General features: G+C 39.5%; 1 protein-coding gene across 1 annotated transcript; it reads right to left on the bottom strand.

The window, feature by feature from the left end:
• Positions 1–13,993: 13,993 nt before the first annotated feature.
• Positions 13,994–17,755, bottom strand: LOC143610811 (cysteine-rich receptor-like protein kinase 43). Its single transcript, XM_077085185.1, has 6 exons — positions 17,639–17,755; positions 16,734–16,941; positions 16,417–16,651; positions 16,083–16,233; positions 15,613–15,817; positions 13,994–14,112 (listed from the first exon to the last, which is right to left on the bottom strand). Exons 1-6 carry the CDS (start codon positions 17,699–17,701, stop codon positions 13,994–13,996), a joined length of 981 nt encoding a protein of 326 aa, XP_076941300.1. The 5' UTR covers positions 17,702–17,755.
• Between the last annotated feature and the right edge of the window lie 421 nt (positions 17,756–18,176).

Below are 18,176 nucleotides of genomic sequence, written 5' to 3'. Positions count from 1 at the left end.
GGCAGCAGCGTCTGACAGAGAAGAGCTAAAACAAACCAAGGAAACTGTTGAGTTGTTAAACTCTCAGATTCCTGCTCTTGAGACGTCTGTTTCTTCCCTCGCGCAGGATCGTCAATGGCTAGTTTCACAGGGTGTGACTCGTTGCGCTTATGCGATGAAATACTCAGACGAGTTTCAGACCCATGTGATGGATTGCAATGCTGCGTCGCGCTTGGTGGGTCGAGCTGAAGGGTTTAAGGATGGCTATGAATATGGCATGCTGAAGAAGAATCCATCCGACTACCCTTATCAGCTCGACGTTGTCTGCGCTGACATGGCCGAGGTGGGGGAGAAGTACTTGAATACTCCAATTCCCATCCTTGAGCAGGTATTTTAACCTTAATGAGTTTACCTTGACTTATTTTCCTAATCTTTTGTACTCATACTTTTCCTTGTGACTTGCAGATAGCCGCGCTTGCTGACCAACCCGATCTTGGCGCGCTAAAGAAATTACTTGACGAATGTGAAGGGACTGGTGGCAGCGATGATGGCGCGGGCAATGCTGCCTCTGCTAGCGGCTCTGGCGTGGCCAAAGGACTTACTCCTGACACTATCGTGATAGAAGACGACTCCATTCAAGAAAAACAGCTTGATTATGGTAAGTTTGGAGATGACGAGGAGCGGGCTGCGCCAGATGCTGAGGGAGGAGGTAATGATGAGGACGATGAAGAGGCTGATGTTGATATAGAGACTTGAAAAGCCCTTCATGTTTTTTTTTTGTTTGTAGTTTTTATCTCATCATTTTGTAAATTTGTAAACTTCTATGTTTTGGAATGAAATTTTGTTTTCCCTTATTCGCATCTTGCGCATTCCCAATTCATCTCTTTATATTGCATGTTTGTGGTCGTTGAATATAAGGTATGCTTACACATTGAAACTTGGACAAGGCTGTAAGGAAATTATTTTATTTAATCCTTAACAGTTGTCACATTTCAAGTTATTTTGCAATATTCTGAATATGCTGACACGTGCCTTGGCACTTCATTATTCCTCCTTTGCGCGACGTTATCGCGCATTTATTATAGGGAATTATGAATGAGTTTTTTAGCCTTTACGTGTCAGTATGTGTTACTTTGATATCCATTATAATCCCATGCGCGACCTCGACCTGAGACCTTAACAACTATGTTTTGGCATGTGCTTTGCCTTAGTTGTGCTTATGTACTTTTATGGTCTAGCTGCGCAGCATGTAGGATGGATGTTGTGAGTGATTTGAGCTAAGGCTCATATTATTGGGCTAAGGCCCCGACGTTTTAGAGTTAAAACTCGTTAACGCGTTTGAGCTTGAAGCTCGCGCATGTATGTTTTACTTCGTTTTATTTTTAGTTTGATGTCAGTACAATGTTGTCATATTGCTCAAAATTAATAAAGGGAAGTGTGAAACATGTATGCAAAAGGTAATAGAACACACATTAAGAGAAAATAGCGCGCATCATTATTCATAATGGCTTAAAGGGCCTTGATTACAAACTTGACAACTTTTACATGAAACATTTTCTAAGCTGTGCTGCGTTCCATGTGCGCGGGATCTTCTTTCCATTCAAATCTTTTAAAGCGTATGCGCCTTTTCCCAATTCTTCCGAGACTTGATAAGGTCCCTCCCAGTTGGGAGACATCTTTCCCGGGGGTATTGCGCGACTAGCTTCATTGTTCCGAAGGACAAAATCATTCTTCTTGAAGTGGCATTCTTTCACGCGCTGATTGTAATATTTTTCTAGTTTTTTCTTGTATTTGGCTTCACTGATGATAGCCGCCTCTCTGCGCCCTTCAAGTAAGTTGAGATCCAACCTCCTTTCTTGCTCGTTGTCTTTTTTACTCATCATGAGCACTCTATAGGATGGGCATCCAATCTCTGCTGGAATCATAGCCTCCGTTCCATAGGTTAGGCTGAACGGGGACTCGCCATTGCTGGTTTTGCTTAATGTCCTGTGCGCCCACAGGACATTAGGTAACTCCTCGACCCATGCATGGGATTCTCCCTCCAACCTTTTCTTCAGTCCATTCAGCAAGCTTTGGTTCGCGCGCTCCACTTGGCCATTCCCTTGAGGGTGGTATACTGAAGTGAAGACTAGGTTGATGCGCAATTCCTTGAGCCAACTGGATATCTTCCTGTCAGTGAATTGTTTGCATTGTCGCTCACAATTTCCATTGGCAGGCCAAAACGGCATATGATGTGGCTCCAAATAAATTGCTTCATTGCCTCGGCTGTGATTTTTGCTAGTGGCTTGGCTTCAACCCATTTTGTGAAATAGTCTACTGCCACTACCAAAAACTTTACTCGCCCCAGCGCTTGTGGTAAGGGACCCACAATATCGATTGCCCACTTGTGGAAAGGCCATGCAGAGGTCACCGGAATCAAGTTGTTCTTTGGCCGCATGGTGTTTGGCGCATAGCTCTGACACGCTTTGCATTTTTGGATCTCTTTTAACGCGTCCAAGTACATGCCTAGCCAATAGTAACCTGCGTTCATTGCCTTGGCAACCACTATGCGCGGGCCAGCATGTATTCCACAGATTCCTTCGTGTATCTCTCTGATCACATAGCTTGCTTCCTCAGCATCCAGGCATTTCATGAGCGGTCCAAGATAAGAGCGTCGATATAACGTACCATCAAGCAGTTCGTAGTTCTGCGACTTGTGTCTTATCTTCCTCGCCTGTGCGCGATCGTCCGGTACCTTTCCCTCCTTCAAGAATTCCATTATTGGAGTTATCCATGATGAAGGTGTTGTATGAATTACAAGGACAGACTTCGCTCCCACCGACGGGTTGCTCATTACTTCCACCCTGACATCTTTGCCAAAGTGATCGAAGCTGGTTGATGCCATCTTGCTCAGCGCGTCGGCAGACTTATTTTCACTGCGCGGAATGTGTATGATTCTGAAAGATTCAAATTGTTCGATGAGTTTTTTCGCCTGCTCTAGATACAGAGGCATGGTGTTCTCCTTGGCATCATAAAGGCCATTGACTTGCGCTGCTACCAGGTATGAATCTACATGAGCCTCTAGCTTTTTGACTCCGAACTTGTGCGCGATGCGCAAACCAGCCAGCAGGGCTTCATACTCAGCTTCATTGTTGGTGCTCTTGAAATCCAACCTGATTGCGTAAGTATACTCATGATTTTCTGGATCCACCAGCTTGAGGCCTGCGCCGGACCCTTCGTTGTTTGAAGCTCCGTCAGTGAATAATCTCCAAACGTTTTCTTCATTATTGGCTTGCGGAGGGTCTAATTCGCGCTGAGCCTCTTCAACTTTTCCTTCAGGGATTTATGCGATGAAATCAGCTAAGACTTGTCCCTTGATTGCTGGACGAGGCTTATAGGCGATCGTGTGCTCTCCTAATTCCAGCGCCCATTTTGTCAGCCTTCCTGAGAGCGCGGGACGCCGCAAGACTTGCTGGATGTTGTAATCAGTCAGGACTTCAATAGGATGACCATTGAAATATCTGTGAAGCTTGCGCGACGCATGCGTTAGTGATAAAACTAACTTTTCTATGATGGTGTAGTGCGTCTCAGGATCTGTCAGCACCCGACTTACATAATAAATTGGTGTTTGGATTCCTTTGCGATCCACTAGTAATACTGCGCCAATGGCGCGCTCTCCTGCTGACAAGTACAACGTTAAAGTTTCACCAGGAAGTGGAGCTGTGAGCGCAGGCAGATTTATCAGACGTTCTTTTATCTCATTGAAAGCTTGCTCAGCCTCAGGCGTCCACTTGAATTGGCTTTTCTTTAAGCAATTTCTCAATGTGTTAACGAATGGGGTAGATTTGCTTGCATGGTTTGCTAGGAACCTGTTAATTGATATCAATCTGCCATTCAACTTTTGAACTTCCTTCATGGTGGATGGTGAGGGCATGTCAAGGATAGCCTCCACCTTCTCTGGGTTCACCTTGAAACCATCCTTGGTGACCATTACACCGAGAAATTTCCCTTCTTCTACGCCGAATGTGCATTTGCTCGGGTTGAGCTTCATGTTTACTTCCTTTAGGCGCCAAAGGGTTTCTTCGATGTCTTTGAGCATTTGTTTTTCCTCCCTGCTTTTAATCACCAAATCATCCACGTAGACTTCTAAGTTTCTTCCAATTTGCTCGTTGAAAACCGCATCCATGAGTCTTTGGTAAGTGGCTCCTGCATTCTTCAAACCAAATGGCATTTTTGTGTAACAGAAAACACCCTTGTCAGTTCTGAAGGCAGTCTTGTCCTCATCTTGTGGTGCCATTTGAATTTGGTGATAGCCCTTATAGGCATCCAGGAAACATTTGAGCTTAAATGGCGCCACAGAGTCCACCTTCGCGTCAATGTTTGGGAGGGGGTAACAATCTTTTGGACACGCTTTGTTGAGGTCCTTGAAATCAATGCACATTCTCCATGACCCATTGCTCTTCTTTACCATCACAGGATTGGCTACCCATGTTTGGTATCGTATTGGGCGGATAATATTTGCGCGCAGTAGATCTTCTACTTGCTCATTCATGGCCTTTGCCTTCTCATCCCCCATGACTCTTTTTTTTTTGAGCAATTGGCTCTACAGACTTGAATGTGTTGAGAGAATGCTGCGCCAGGTCTCGCGGAACCCCAGTCATATCAGAATGTTGCCACGCGAAGACCGATATATACGTTGTGAGCAATCTTTTCATTCTCACCCTTGTGTCATCTGATATCGTAGCTCCAATTGTGATTGTTTGTTCTGGGAATTTTGGGTTGAGAATCCATTCCTCTGGCGCGTTGTTTGCCATTGGAAGCTTCATTCTCCCTTCTCGCGGTATACTTGTTACTGCGCACAAATGATCTCGGTATACAAATGTTACTCCTGTTGGTGTTAGGAACCCCAACGCGCCGTGCGCTGGTGACGGTATGGCGTTGAATTGGGCAATCGTTCCTCTACCCAAGATCATATTATGGCATGAAGTGGTGGGCAAGACCAAGAAGTTGACAATTTCAGCTCGCTTGTGTTTCTCATCCCCCATAGTTAGTTCGAATTGTATCTGACCTAGGGGGTGAATAATTTCGTTTGAGACACCCGCGATTGGTGCATTCACAATTTCGAGCCTTGCTTGGTCTGCAGGATCCAACTTCCTGAAACATTGCTTATACATGATGTCTGATTCACTGCCGGTGTCCACCAAGACTTTTGACACCTCATAATGAGCGATGTGTGCAGTGATGACTAGAGGACTGCTGATAGACGGGCCTCCTCTGATTCTTGGGAAGATTACTTGTTGCTCGCGCCAATCCCCTTGGACTTGCGCGCTTCTCTTCCTCGATCTTTGCCCTTGCCTTCCTCCTTCAGCTACACAGATTCTTTTGAATTTTTTACTGGCTAAGGCTCCGTCTGGTTGTTCATTCTCTGGTCTTGGGTTTTTCACCAGGTGAGCCAACTTGCCTGATTTCACATCTCTTTCAATCGCATCCTTCAAATGGTGGCATGCATCGGTGTTGTGCCCTGTGGACTTGTGAAACTCACAATACTTTCCACTGTTTGGTGGTCCCTTATGGAGTAATGGCTTGGGGCTTTTAAACTGGACATTCTCTGTGCTTAACACTTGCGAAGGCGTTTTGGTGAGGGGAGTCCATATTCTTGGTAGAGGTCTGTTAGGCTCTCTGCCGCCTTCCCTCTTGTCACCTTCTCCGCGATTACGAATGTCTTTTTGGGGCTGGGGTGAACTTTGTTGCGCTTGCTTTTCTGCGGGAGAATAACTGGTTTGTTGCTACCTGGACCATACGGAGTTTTGTTTGCCCCTCCTTTCATTGTTGCGTGGTGCTTCTTTTTGATGCCCTCTATCTCTCTCTCTCTGTTTTGGGCAATTTGTTTTTCATTTCGCGCGAAGACTCGCGATGCTTCCATAAGCTTAGCCCAAGTGGTTGGCATGCCATCTCTGCTCACGAGAGCTCTGCGGAGTTGATCACTGCGCGCACCTTGTATAAAGGCCACGCGCAAGAGTTGTTCAGTGATACCTCCAATTGCAAGAGATTCCTGATTGAAACGAGTTATGTAGTCTTCAATGGTTTCATCGTTCCTGCGCACGCAGTGCATGATGTCATCGGGGTCGCGCGTGTGTCTGCGCTGCTGTACAAAGTGAGCCTGGAACTTCTCCAATAGCTCTTCGAACCCATCGATTTGTCCTGTCGGCAAGCTTTCGAACCAGACACGCGCTGTGCCCGTGAGGCAGCGAGCAAACATGTGACACCATGTTGGCATCGTCCAGCTTTCTAGGTTTCCAGTGTTGTAAAAACCTTGTAAGAAATCATCTGGATCTGTTGTACCATCGTACTTGCCTAGACCATTTGGCATCTTGGTTTTGTGTTGAATGGGAGCCTTCGCAATGCGCTCAATGAATTTTGAATGCTTCACCAAGATGGCTGGCCTATATGGTGTGGTTACGTCCACTTGCCCTTTCGCTTGTGGGTTGTACGGTGTGTATAGATCCATATCAACTTTGGCTCCAGGCGCTATGTTCATGTGCGCGCGAAGCTGTGAACCTCCTGCATGAGTATCTCGCGTCTTCCTCATGCTGTGCACCTCTTCCTCATCACTAACATCAGCGTGTTCGGTGTGAACAGAGTGACCATCTTCCGGCGCGCGCGCCCTTTTTGTTGTTCCCTGAATGGTTTGTTTATCAAATGCGAGCCTTTGTGTTAAGTCGGCTAACTTTTTGTGTTTGACCAGCTCATTGTATTTGTCCATTTAACGCCGTTGTTCGTTTATGATCCATTCATTAGGGTCATTGGTTTCAACTTCCGGACCCATTGGTCCTTTTTGTTTTGCACCAGTCAGATTTTGGAACGTGAGATCGTCTGGAGGAGTTTCAGTCTGGCTATGAGGTGTTGTGATGAAGGGATGGTTACTGGTGGTGCGCGCAGTATCACGCGGCGCCCTCAGAAACTGATATCCCTCATTAACATCCTCAAGCTCATTATCCTCCAGAACTTGATCGCTGTTTCGAACACCGGAAACCATGGTGAAGATTTTCAGAGAGAACTGATGAGAAAGTGGTTTTGTTGCCGTTGTAACAGGTGATGGCGCCAATGAAGAAACGTGGATCGACTTACTAGTATATGATCAACTTTCCTCGGGTATGAGTGTGCTATATCACCGATGGTTTTCCGGAATATGAATTCTTCCACCTACAAAACGAGCAGCACCGTGAACTTACCCCTCAAAAAGGGACAGAGGGGTCCTCTTTGGGGTAACCCTCCGGTGTGAGAATAAGATATTGTAGGAGAAGATAATAATAATCTGAAAGTGAGTAAGGACTTAGAATGTATTTTCTTGCTTACCTCCCACTGTGGAGGTGGTGTGGTATTTATAGTATTAGGGTTTCCAATGATTGGGCTCAGACCCAATTAGGGCCTTTTTGGCCTTCTCCTATTGCTTCGCGCCACGTGTCCTTAGGACACCTGGTGCTTTTTCATTAATTATTCTCTGACCAAGGTATTTCACCTGACCCATGTGCAATCACGTGGTAGCACATGGGCTTTGCTGAGTTATCCACCCTTCATTGGCAGCTGTCAACATCAGCATATTCTTTATTCCTTAAGGGATACCTTCTGGAAGGTTGTCTGATGAGCACAATCATGGTTGTCATTATCCTGATTTGGATAAGGACGTGGTTGGTTGTGTGCATGTGTGATATGCGCCTATCCTGGGGATGCACGAGGTCTTCTCTTTATTCTCACGCGCAGATGTTTCATGCGCAGATGTGATATGCGTGAGCATGTGATATGCGCAAGCATATGTAATATGCGTGAGCATATGTGATATGCGCCACGCGCAGATGCGCCACGCGCAGATGTGATATGCGTGAGCATATGTGATGCGTGAGCATATGCGATATGCGTGAGCATATGTGATATGCGCCACGCGCATAGGTTTTGGCTTTGCGTCTTCATGACATCCTGATTTCAAGCCTCTCGCCTATATCTTGTGGGTTGACCCGCCCCGCTCGATGTTAAGGCGGGTGCATACCTCTTCAACATACATGTTGGGTTAACTTTGGACTATTATTTAAGCTACTTTTTATGTGTTTGGACTCCGTTAATATAAGTGAATAACAAGTATTTGTTTCACTTCTTTGGAGCATGATTTATTGCCAACATATATACGAACTAATATTAAAGATCTTATACTCATACAAAAAATAAGCAAAATCATATTAGCAAGTTATAACTTTAGGAGAAATGGAATAAAGCACATATGCATTGAAAGTTAAGTTAATATAAAAATAGAGATACTAAGATAACATAATAGTAAGCATATACTAAGATTCTATCTACTAAAGAGGTTTAAGTAATGGTTTAATCCAACGAACTGCATAGAGTTTGTGCATACCTATTTAGATAATTCACATAGTTTTCTTATTCATCAAAACATTGTTGTAAAAATCAGTATTAGTCATTGATTAATCGCTAATCAATGAGTGAGCGATTCGGTTTCATCTAATACGACCCAATAACCGGTAGGTGGTCAAAGCCCGTCAAATTTTGGTCAAGATCAATCAAAACATGTCAAAATTTTTGAATTATTTGAAAACATTATAATTATTAATCCAATCCAATTAATAAGTTTGTAAAACAATATATAAAATTTTGAAAAATTACATATAATAGTCCAATAATAGCACCGAGCAAGTCCTACTAGTCGACGGCATTGAATCAAAGTAGGGGTGTAAACAAGCTGAGCCGCTCACAAGCAACTCGAGATTATTGATCTGTAAAAAGCTCAAAATGAGCTAAGCATTATCGAGCTTGGCTGAGCCCAAGCCTCAAATACAGCTCGTTTACTTATCAAGCTCGAGCTTTGTATGCGTAGTCAAGCCTTGTGTATTTTTAAGTTTGAACTCTTTTGAACTTCTATGTATTAACTTCAAACTACACATCTGAGCTTGACCCGTGGCTCGTTTAAGGTACTGTACACGAGTTTGAGCCGAGCTTAGGCTTGTTTAAGGTTTTCCTAAAATACATAAGAATAAGTATACAAATGTATAGAATTAATTAACAAATAATAAACGAGCCGAGCACGAGCATAGCCAGAGCTTTAGAAACTCGAAACGATCTGAGCTCGAGCTTTAAAAACTCGAAACAAGCCGAGCTTGAGCTCTCGTAAGTCAAAACGAGCCGACCTCAAGCTTTATCGGGCTTAGGCTCGGCTCGTTTACACCCGCGCATCAAAAATATGTATATATTTAATGCTAATTAGGAATGCTCGAACCTCAATGGGCGTTGATTATAAGCGATGAATTTGAATGTTGAATCTCAAGTTCTCAAATCTCAACGGTTTCTTCAATTCGGTGATCATTTGATTTCTGTGTGTAGCTCGTAGCCCATATGGCCCAGCCCAATGAATCAAACCGAGGCTATAATTTTTCCTATGAGCCCAACCCAATGTGTTTTTTCTATTAATAGCTAACTTTTATTTTTCATCCTTTTTGTCTTTTGTGATGTTTGAACCCTAATCTTTGCTAGGTAACACAAACATTTTTACCACCAGAGGTGCCCAAAAAACTTGGAACCGGACTTTAAAAAAAAACCAGAATCAGTTTTTTTATACCCAGGTTTTTACTGTCTGAACTCGTGGCCGACCCTACCAGTAGGGGTACGGATAGGTGTGCATTTTAGTAACAAAACTCGTACCCAGAACTGGACCTAATTTGTACTCAAAAACCAGAACTGGTTCCATACCCGGAACGAGGTTTTTTTAATACCCGAGACCTGATATTTCAAATACCCGATCTATACTCGAAATTATCCGAAAAATACCTTAAAAATACCCCAAAAGTAGTTGAATCGGATCTTGAATCCATGGAAGGAATTATGGTTGATATTTTTTCTTGTGGAGGAATCATGTTCTAGATATATAGTTAAAGTGGCGAAGAGAAAGAGTGTATTTTCAAGTTAGGGTTCTAACCCTTTTATATTTAGAACATAAAATAAACAGAGTCATCAAATATTGAGACCCGACGTAAACTACGCCGTGATGGCATTGCGGTGCACCCTACTCCCATCTGCTTAAAAATCCAGCCCCGGCATATTGCTACGCCATAGGGGGTGTAGCTTGCATCCTCTGAAAATTATGCCATAGGAAGTAACACACCTCTTGTCTACCTATGCTTCTGACAAAAATAAAAAATAAAACTATACATGCATACCCTAGTCTTGGTTTCTTTATTCTTTTCAACGCCGTAAGCAAATTGATCTCGTTTCACTTCCGATCTTCTCCTGTGAATAAAAACAATTAATAATCACGATATTACACTAGTAGAAAAAAGACCTATAATGACATGCGTACTACGACACGCGATGATTTATGATGTGTAAATGTGTGTGTCATCAAAAAAATGTCAAATTTTTTAAAATTAAAAGATTCATGACACTTATTTTTGGGTGTCAGCAATTTATTGTTACAAACTGAAATTAAAGCACATGATCAGAAAATGCATGTCATATTCGGTCCTAGTGTGTCATCAAGGATCAGGCCAAATAGAAAACTTTAGCACGCCCAGTTAGTACTTCTCTAAAAAATCACCTTCCATCTGACTACCTCTCAAACCCTAACAAACCTTCTTCATGACCATCACATACATCTAGATAATTGGAGAGGGCTTCAATGAATAGATGAGGAAATGGTGGTGGTGGTTGTGGTCGTGGTGGACAGAGCATAGTATTAGACTAGAATATAATTTGAAATATGTAACTTTATTGATTTGTAATTTTTATGTTAATTACTTGTTTTTATTTTGCTTGATCTTGGCCTATTGTTAAGCCTTGATCTTAGTCTTTTTTCTAGTATATGTAACCACACATTGTGAATAAAATATTTAAGTTGATTTGATAAACTTATTATAGAGAGAGAAAAAGTTTTTGTTAACAATATGAAGTATTTTTATTATTTTCAATTTATATCCAAAAGTATGATTGTGTTTATGTTCTGTTTTTTGTGTTTTGCATATGGGATTATTTGGTGAGTTATGGGGCAAGTGAGAGAGTTATGGGCTTATGGAAAGTGTTCATGGGCTTATGGAAGCATATACACAGATTTTGTGACTTATTATTTAGTCTCGCTTTATCATCTTGTTCATTACAGTCTCGATCGTCAAGGTCTCAATCACCATTGTGTCGATCTCGACCAGCCTGCGTTATTCAAGAGAAATGTACATCACAACTTTCATCAATCGTTAACTGTAGGGTTTTATCTCTTATAATCGCATCTAATTTAGGGTTTTTTCACGTTAATAGTTCTTGTCTAATTCTTTTGTGGTTCTGATGGTATTCATATGTTTGACCAGATCGTTGTTTTAAGTCTTAATTTGTTGTTCGTTTGTTTCAGTTTTGTGTTTATTCAAACTTTTGTATTGTTCTTTGGTTAAACAATTGTGATTTGGATTTAATAAGATAAGATTCTATGTTTGTAACAGTTTTGTATTGCATCTGCTTCAAGTCGGCATCTACATCGAGGTAAGAAAATTGATTTGCTAGATAGGTCGTTTTAATTTTTCCTTCTAATGGTTAGTGTTTTTTCGTTCCGGTGTGGTTTGTTGATTTAACCATTAAACAATTGACTTTACAGGTGGGTCGACTAGCTGGGATAATTTTAATTTAAGTTTGTTAATATAAGAGCGTGTGTAGTTTGGTGACAAGTTGGGGCTTTTTTGGGTGTAAAACGGCTACAACACCGTCTCCTAGCCTACAAATGGGCGATAAGTGGGGAAGACGATATAGATTTGTCGTCCAGCTTGAGGCTAGAAAATATATAATTTTATTCAATTGGCCACTGGCAAGCCTTGCGCGCGCACCGGGGGGGGTATTTTGGGCTACAACACCACTACACCCCTAAAATAAAGATCACTCCTTTGCTGACGTAGCGTCACATATCGAAAATCCTCCCATTCTATAACCCTCCACGACTCCAAACAAAGGAAAACGAAAAGTCCCCATTTAATTATGTTATATTGAACTACTCATACTTATCTAAAGTGCATGTACTTATATATAAAAAAAAATACTTTGAATAGTAACTCGTTACCCCAGCTAAATTATTATATATAGCATTTAAAGAGTTCGATGTTGCTAAATGGCAAGTCGCATTAATTAGGCCACCTAGCGACATAATATTGGTTCACCCTTTTTTTTACAATATTGGTTAACTGTTTATTTTTTACTTTCGGTGGCTTAACGAAAGTCGATCGAATGTCAATTTTGTTTGTGTTTCTTAGTTCCAGTATCGTAATGAACACGACGGAGACCGACTAAATTCGCATAGACTCACTGCATTTTGTTTTCATTCCGGTACCTTAATAAAAACCGACCGAATGTCAAATTTGTTTTTGTAATTTTTTTTGTTTAGTTACAATACCGTAATAAACGTGACGGAAACCAACTAAATTTGCGTAGACTCACCTCCTTAATGGTCGGGATTGACAATGCTTGGGTCTTTCCAACACACGAGTTTTACCATGACGCTACCCTGTAGATCCACCTCAATTTTTTATATATATTTTTTGTTCTTATTTTTTTTGGTTTTTAGTTCCAGCATCATAGGCGCATGTAACAGAAAAAATCCAAATTTGCATTAACTTATCGCCACAACGCACGGAGTGATAAACGTTTGGGCTTATCACTATCCAAATTTTACCGACCTGTTCAACGTGTTAACACATCGGGTAAAACACTAGTTCATCGTAATGTTTGAATGCTACTACGTCATTATTTTTAAATATTTTTCACAAGCACTTGGAGCGCCGTGTCAGTAGAACAACCAACAAGAAAACCGGTTAGGAAGTTGGCCATCATATTATTAGAATCAAGAACAAGAAACCCAGTTTGGATTATACCAAGAAGAAAGAATTCACAAGAATTCAAGCTAGAGAAAGAAACTAGCTTTTGGGTTAGTGCAAGAAATAAACAAGAAGGAAAGTAAGAGCAAGTAAGAAAAGTAGCAAGAAAGAAGAACCAAAAAGTGGAATTCACTGAAAATCATCGATTATTTTTTTACCATTGGCCGACTGAAATTAACCGAACCATTTATATTTTCATATATTTCTAGTTTTCATACATCAATTTAATGTATTTCATGTTATATGCCACCATTTCGTGTAGTTATACCTTCATTTCATATGCTTATGTATCTATTTCATATAAAGCCCAAATTTGAATTTAGTTATTAGCCGAACCAAAAATTTAACCAAACCGAACTGAAAAATTAACCGAATAAACTGAACCGATTAACTGAAAACCAATTGGTTAATTTAATTAGGGCTAATAACGAAGTCGTATTGAAGCATGCACACCCCTACCGTCAAGATCCGTGTTGTTCAATCCGGGAAGAGAGCAAGAGAAGCATGATCTAACTAGGAGCAAAGGAGCTAAGAGTAATGAAAGTTAATCAATGTGTGATAGTAAAAGGTATGAACTCTAAAAGAGTCAAGAGATTAGTTTTAATCATTAGCAAGCTTATCGGTTTAATAGTTTGATTTGATAAGTCCATTCACATTAAAAACGTTTTTAGCCGGATTTCAATGAAATAAAATGAATGCGTTAGTCAAAGTAAACACATAATCGTTATGTCACTCTTTATTATACAAATTGAAGTAGTTATGCTTTTAAGTTAACATCTTTATAAAACAAGAGTCTTAAGAGATTAGTTTTAATTATTAGTAAGCTTATCGCTTTAATAGTTTGATTTGATAAGTTCATTCACATTAAAATGTTTTTAGCCAGATTTCAACGAAATAAAATGAATGCGTTAGTAAAAGTAAACACGTAATCATTATGTTAGACTCTTTATTACACAAATATAAGTAGTTATGCTTTTAAGTTAACATCTTTATAAAAAGTATTTCACAATAAAATGGAAACACATAATCGTTATGTCAGACTGGTGAGCGATGTAGCATTTGCTTCAGAGCTCACGACCTAGGTGGGCGTCCACGTTTCCATCCACTTACAGCCGGTGCAATAGTCGTCAGAGTAGGAGAGACCCTCGCTTTTGGAGGACGGCCTCTTCACTTTGACAAACAGCCACCGGCAAAATAGGCTCTTTAGCCTTTGGTGGACGGCCACATCCACAACGGGAAGGGACATCTGCATGGGGAATAACGTAGTTATATTTAAATTTCAATAAATGTGACTACTCACATTGCGAATCATGCACATAACATAGGTAATAATATTACTAGAATAATATGAACCACATCACATAGGTGATTACATATGTCTTAGTATCACATTCAAAACAATATTGGCTATGAATGCTTTATATTTTTCTTAAGCCCTCACCAGTGTTGTCAAGTATCTATGTTCTCTTGATAACGGTCGCCACTCGCCAAACACCCAACCGTCGCCTATCTTCACCGCCCATTCCTGATCCCCGTACTAAGTATATATGGTGATTGTATCGTTCCTTAAATCCTTTCTCAATCGTTTCAGTATCAACTGCAACAACATATGCACATGCAGTCAACAATAACATAATATTTATCAAAGTACATTACAGAAAAGCAAATACCATTTAGTCCCAATATAATGTACTTAATTTCTGAGGAATTTTTATAATAATTTCTCATCAGCAGAATTTGTCTTTTATATTGCAAAAAGTAGGGTTGTGGATGAGACCGAAAAAACCAAACTGTTATAACAGAATAAAAAAAACACGACCGGTTAGTTTTATGTTTTTTTGTAAAACCGAACTTTCGGTTAAATTTAGTTTTTGTTGTTACCCATATATACAACCAACTTACAGCTGTAGATTAATAAAAAGATTCTAAAAGTCATATAGTTTTAAATAAAAAAATTGGGGGGACTGAAAAGAATTATTTAAATAAAAGTCATATAGTTTTAAATTAATATTTATGCACTCATTTCCTGTATTACAAAGTAAAAACTTTAGCCCAAATTTAAATTTAGTTATTAGCCGAACTGAAAATTTTATCGAGCCAATTAATCAAAAACCGATTAGTTAATTTAATTTAGGCTAATAATTGAATCGAACTGAACCGTGCACACTCCTATTGTGAAGACCCATGTGGTTCGATAAGAGAAGAGAGCAATAGAAGCAAGATTTAAAATATGCTACTTGTTGTAGATGCTGTTAAACTTGTTAGTTAAAGCGTCATGTCACCATCACGTAGGCAGTGAAGAATTATTTAAGTGTGTCATGTCACACCCGAGTAACGTTTTGATACATTCAAACTTAGCATGTACTGGTTTAGAGCCTCGCGCAGTTATTAAACATGTATGTCATACTTTATTATAATCTTTTTTATACTGATTCATAAGAGACATGGTGTATGAGTCAAATGAGTTAAATCACTTTTGTACAAAAAAAATGCAACAATTAACTAATCTTTAACGTCACTATTTAGTCTTTAACTGCCATAAGGATATGATACTAAACATGCAAAACTTGAACTTGGTGGATGATACTTATGATGAGGATTTGAAGATCGAAGCACACGTGCTAGTGGTACCGCCTGGCACTGCTAGACGTGGTTGCAGTGGTGGCGCTAGTGGTTGATTTTGAAGAGCGAGAATGTGTCCGGCTGGAATATTTCCTTGTTGAAGATAATGAACTAAAGGATCTACCTGGTGTGGTTGGTTCGTCTAGTGGGCCCACGTTCTTCGATAGCATCACTACCACCTGGCGCATGGTGGGCCGTAACTTCGGGTCAGATTGCGTGCATAGTAATCCGATTTGTATACAAGCCGCCTCCTGATCAGTGTCCACTGTTGTGGCTAGTGTTGGATCCATAATTTCTACACTTTTACCTTTCTCATATAGCTTATACACCTACAAAAATATTGATGTTTGAGCTACAATTCAAGACTGTATTGCAGTTGACTTTGAAAGTCAAACAGTCTCCACTTTGACTTACAGTTTAGAACTTGTGAACCAAAAATGTAATACCACAATAGGTGTTTTAGTAGATGATAATAACAAAATGATTTGATGGTAGTTTTGTTAAAGAAACTATGTATGATTCTGTTTGATAAGTAATAAATTTGACTTCAAAAGTCAAAGTATACGTAAACGGTAAAACAGACCAAATTCTTACCCAATCAAGTAGATTTTGGCACTCTGGATCAAGATTAAATGTAGAGTTCTTGTGACCACTAATGAGCTCTAGGACCACTACACCGTAACTATATACGTCTGCCTTCACTGATAAATTACCATGCAACGCATACTCTGGTGCCATATATCCGCTGTATTTACAAATATAGAAGGAAAGATATTAAATAAAACAAAAGTCATATGATATGATGATCAAGCCCTTTATTATATATATGTACTTGAGAATATATTCTAATGCAAATATTTTCTAAAAGTCATCACTTTAATAAGTTATCAAATTCAAAAAAATCATATATTGATTTGGGAGTGCATACTCGGTACCGGCTACACGGGTGTTGACATGAGTTTTATCTTCAGGGTAGAGTCTGGCCATGCCAAAATCAGCAATCTTGGGTCTCCATTTTTTATCTAACAAAATATTACTCGCTTTAATATCTCTATGAATCATACGATCACGCGAGTCCTCATGAAGATAAACCAGGCCTTGCGCTACACCAATGATAATGGAATATCTTCGTTTCCAGTCAAGTATACCCCTCTTTGCCGATTCTAAAACAATAAAAATCCAAAAAAAATTAAAATATCTTTTTTTAAGATTTATAGAAAAGAAACGGCGGAGAAGAGATCGTACTGAAAAGGAGCTTATCGAGGCTCTCGTTAACGACATATTCATACACTAAAAGCTTCTCCGGGGACGCGCAATACCCTAACAAACTAACGACGTTACGATGTTGTATGCAAGCTAATAATTTGGCTTCATTTGTAAATTCTCTTTTCCCTTGTTTTGAGGTTTGTGAAAGCTTCTTCACAGCAATCTCCCTTCCATCCTGCAACTTCCCCTGCATATCCAAATAATAATTTTATAATAATAATAATAATCAACATTTAATTATTAATCATCATGAAAAGTAATAATAATAATAATGATGATAGTTTAGTAAATAAGTAACTATCCACCGCCACGTGTTACAATTATATGAGCCCAATCTAGCTTTTTACGTTTATCTTATTTCACCTTTCAGCCATTCGCAACATATCAAAAAAATTTATTTAAATTTGAAACAAATTGGGTAAAAAGGTAACTTACTTTCATCTTACAAACTGACTTTTAATCATATCTTATCTTAAAATAACGTTTTGTCATTCTTAAATCATCATTTCTAAGTACTTAATGTTTCTTTAGTTAACAGCGTGTTTCACGGGTTCTAACCTAGTAGTAGTAGTAATAATCAGGGCGTCTTAGAGCATGTGCGGGCTAGGCAATCATGCAAGGCCCATCGAGGATTGAGGCCCATAAGTTTTTAATTTCTTTGAATATATTTCATATATTATATGAGTTTTTAATTTCTTTTAATATATTTTGAGGCCCATTTTTATAGCTCGTGCAAGGCCCACGACGACCATCGTGCTCTTAGAGACGGACTTGATAATAATAATAATAATAATAATAATAATAATAATAATAATAATAATAATAATAATAATAATAATAATAATAATAATAATAAAAGACAGATGAAACCCTTTGAACCAAACCTTGAAAACAGGGCCAAAACCGCCTTGTCCAAGCTTATTTTCCAAATTATTTGTAGCAGACATTAAAGTTTGGAATGTAAAAATCTTCTGTTGTTGAGGTACATCAACTTTTTTCAAATCTTCTGGTATACCTTTTCACCAAAAATTATAAAATCCAAAATAAATTAGCAAACAAAGAAAACAATAATATTGTAGAATTCTGATACAGAAACAAGTAAAAATCAACATTTAATGCGGTTTTCAACTAGAGATGTACAGAAAAACCGTCCTGGCCACGGTACAGTTTTTTTAGTGAGGCGGGCTTGGTTGGGAATCGTTCTAACCCATGCTACCTCACCAAAAAAATCTCATTCACTGAAAATGGTTTTTTACCTGAACCGATTTGAAAAACATTAAAAAAAAAAAACGTTTTTTTTTTCCAAACGGAGTCGACTTGCTAGGTTCGAACATTTTCCCTCCTAAATTGATTTATAACCGGGAACAGTTTTTTACAAATAGGTTTTATAACATGTTGATCAACCCGGTTCAGTTTATAATT

The sequence above is a fragment of the Bidens hawaiensis genome, unplaced genomic scaffold, assembly GCF_021521415.1.
Source record: "Bidens hawaiensis isolate Kalapana, Puna unplaced genomic scaffold, B.hawaiensis_p1.1 tig00028132_1, whole genome shotgun sequence".
In the NCBI taxonomy this organism is placed as follows: Eukaryota; Viridiplantae; Streptophyta; class Magnoliopsida; order Asterales; family Asteraceae; genus Bidens; species Bidens hawaiensis.
This window is presented reverse-complemented; position numbering and strand designations above follow the sequence as displayed.